The sequence below is a fragment of the Chaetura pelagica genome, unplaced genomic scaffold (genome assembly GCF_000747805.2).
Source record: "Chaetura pelagica isolate M959 unplaced genomic scaffold, ChaPel_1.0 scaffold624, whole genome shotgun sequence".
Classification (NCBI taxonomy): domain Eukaryota; kingdom Metazoa; phylum Chordata; class Aves; order Apodiformes; family Apodidae; genus Chaetura; species Chaetura pelagica.
This window is the reverse complement of record NW_009953079.1, coordinates 84,542-86,904: the sequence shown is the minus strand read 5'-3', so window position 1 is coordinate 86,904 and position 2,363 is coordinate 84,542. Positions and strand designations below refer to the sequence as shown.

Genomic DNA, 2,363 nt, shown 5'->3' with positions numbered 1-2,363 from the left:
GAGGAGAAAGGACATCCTGAATTATCACAGTATCTTCTTGGTCACCAAAACCAGCCTCCTGGTCACCAGAACAACCTCCAGGTCGCTCAAACACCCTCCTGGTCCCCATAAACAATCTTCCTGGTCACTAGAATGCCTTCCTGGCCACCAAAACACCCTCCAGGTCACAGACACACCCTCCAGGTCACCACAAACAACTTCTGTGGTCACCCAAACACCCTCAAGGTCACTAGTATACCCTCCCGGCCACCAAAACACCCTCCCAGGCAGAGAAACACCCTCCTGGTCACCAAAATTCCCTCCTGGTCACCAAAACACCTCCAGGTATCCCTTCAACAACATTCCCCTATCCAGGGCTGGCCTGGGACACCTTCCAAGCAAACCAATAGCCCCCCAGCAAGGGGATGACCAAGCCAAATGCCAGCAACAGCCCCGTTGGCATTCCCAATCTCACCGGGGATTTGACCCCCACCTCAAGCAGGACAATGATGTGGTGTCTCTTACCTTTTTTTGCTCTCGCCCCGAATGCCCTTTTTTCTTCAATTTTGGTGCCATTTCTGCCAAAAAAACAGAAAAGGGGAGGGGAGGGAAACAGAGCAAACATTAGTACCCCAGAGGTGCTGCTCTACCCCATCGCCCCCGCAAAACCCAACGGCGCCGAATCGGCACCAACGACGGCAAAGGGGAAGGTTTTTAGGCACGGATGGAGTTGGATTTCCCTGGGAAATCCCCTTGCTGGGGGTTTTCACCACCACGTGACAAAAAGGAGGAGCAAATTGTGGCAAAACGAAGAAAATCGGCGCAAAGAGCCACAGTCTTGAGGGTAGAACAGCCAAGGAAAGCTCAAGTGGACTCAGCTATCCCTGGAATGCTGCCTTGCTCTGACGGGGAGATAAGGAGCAAGAAACTTGGCAGGAGGAATAAAAAAACCACAAGATCTCAAATATCCTGGCTAAGCAAACAACAATTTTTCCACCCCCTTCTCCTCCCTAATCCCGAAGCTTGGGATTCCCCACCTTCCCACAGGGTGAGCTCTCACACCTTCCCGCTCCCAAGAGATTTTTTAAAGCACCGTCACCGAAAACAACTGATTGGGATTTGAGTTCAGGGCGAAGCTTTCCCAGGATCTCCTCCACAAATGGTGCCACAAAACAGCCAAGTAACAAAATACAATGCCCCAAATCACTCATCCAGCCCCCAAAATCCCTCGGCGGGGCCGGGGGGAACTTTTTCCCTTCTTTGGCACAGCATTCCAACGTGTCTGGCAAAATGTCATGGATAAAACACATGGCGACAACTTTTTAGGGTGGAAAAAACCCTTTGATTCCCAGGGAGTACCTCCCAAATGGCATTTTCCTTGAAATCCCTCCAGAAATTAAATTATTTTCTTAATTTTCCTTAATCTCTGGGTTGTTTTTTTCTAATGCCAAGGCAGCGCCGGTGACCGGTATCGGCACCAGAGCATTTCCAGACACGGTGTGATGGGTTTGGCTGATTCAGTGGTGCCATTTTGCAGATTTTAAAGCTGATGTAGATCAGAAAGTTGACTTTTTTGGGCAAAATATCAATGAAAAATGGTTTGGGAGACGGGAAAACCCCAATGCTGGGCACTCAGCTCCTGTGCCTGCAAACATTTGGTTTTAAAGAAAAGGGTTTCAGGGTGGAAAAAGTTTTTTGAGGCCATGGTTGATGATTCCTGAGGTTCCAGCCTGGATCTGGTGGATGATGGAAGAGCAGAAGGGAAGAGGAAGGTCACAGGTGACACCGACATTTGGAGATATGAGGAGTGAGGCAGGGATTGAAATGGTGGTGGGAGGTTGGGAAGAGGAGAGGTGGGACTCCTTGGAGCAGCACAATGCTGGGCTTGGGCCATCATGGATATGGATGGGCATCCATGGGTCTCTTGGGGTGGGCATCCGGGTATCTGGGATGGGTGCCCATGGATCCAGGTGGGCATCCATGGATCTGGATGAGTGTCTGCAGATCCAGATGGGTGGCCCTGGCTCCAGATGGAGATCCATGGCTCAAGATGGGTGGCTGCAGCTCCCAATGGGCATCCGTGGATTTGGATTGGCATCCATGGCTCCAGATGTGTGGCCATGGATCCAAATAAGCATTTGTGGCTCAAAGTAGGTATCCACTGATCCAGACAGGCATCCAAAGCTCCTGATAGGTGGCCATGGCTCTGGATGGGTGGCCATGGATCCAAATGGGCATCGGCAGCTCTGGATGGGCATCCAAGAATCCAAATGGGCATCCACAGCTCCGGACAGGTGTCCACAGCTCTGGATGGATGCCAGGAGCAAACCCACCTTCCAAAAAGACCAAGATGTGATGTCTTCGTCTTCCATCAAGAGGGAAAG

The 2,363-nt window shown here is 51.0% G+C and overlaps 1 protein-coding gene across 1 annotated transcript in view; it reads right to left on the bottom strand.

The window, feature by feature from the left end:
* Positions 1-2,363, bottom strand: part of BRD4 (bromodomain containing 4) — a 51,523-nt gene that overhangs the window by 18,083 nt on the left and 31,077 nt on the right. The window contains exon 12 of the mRNA XM_009996968.1: positions 505-557. Coding sequence (XP_009995270.1) covers positions 505-557 — 53 coding nt within the window. The remainder of the gene's footprint in view (positions 1-504; positions 558-2,363) is intronic.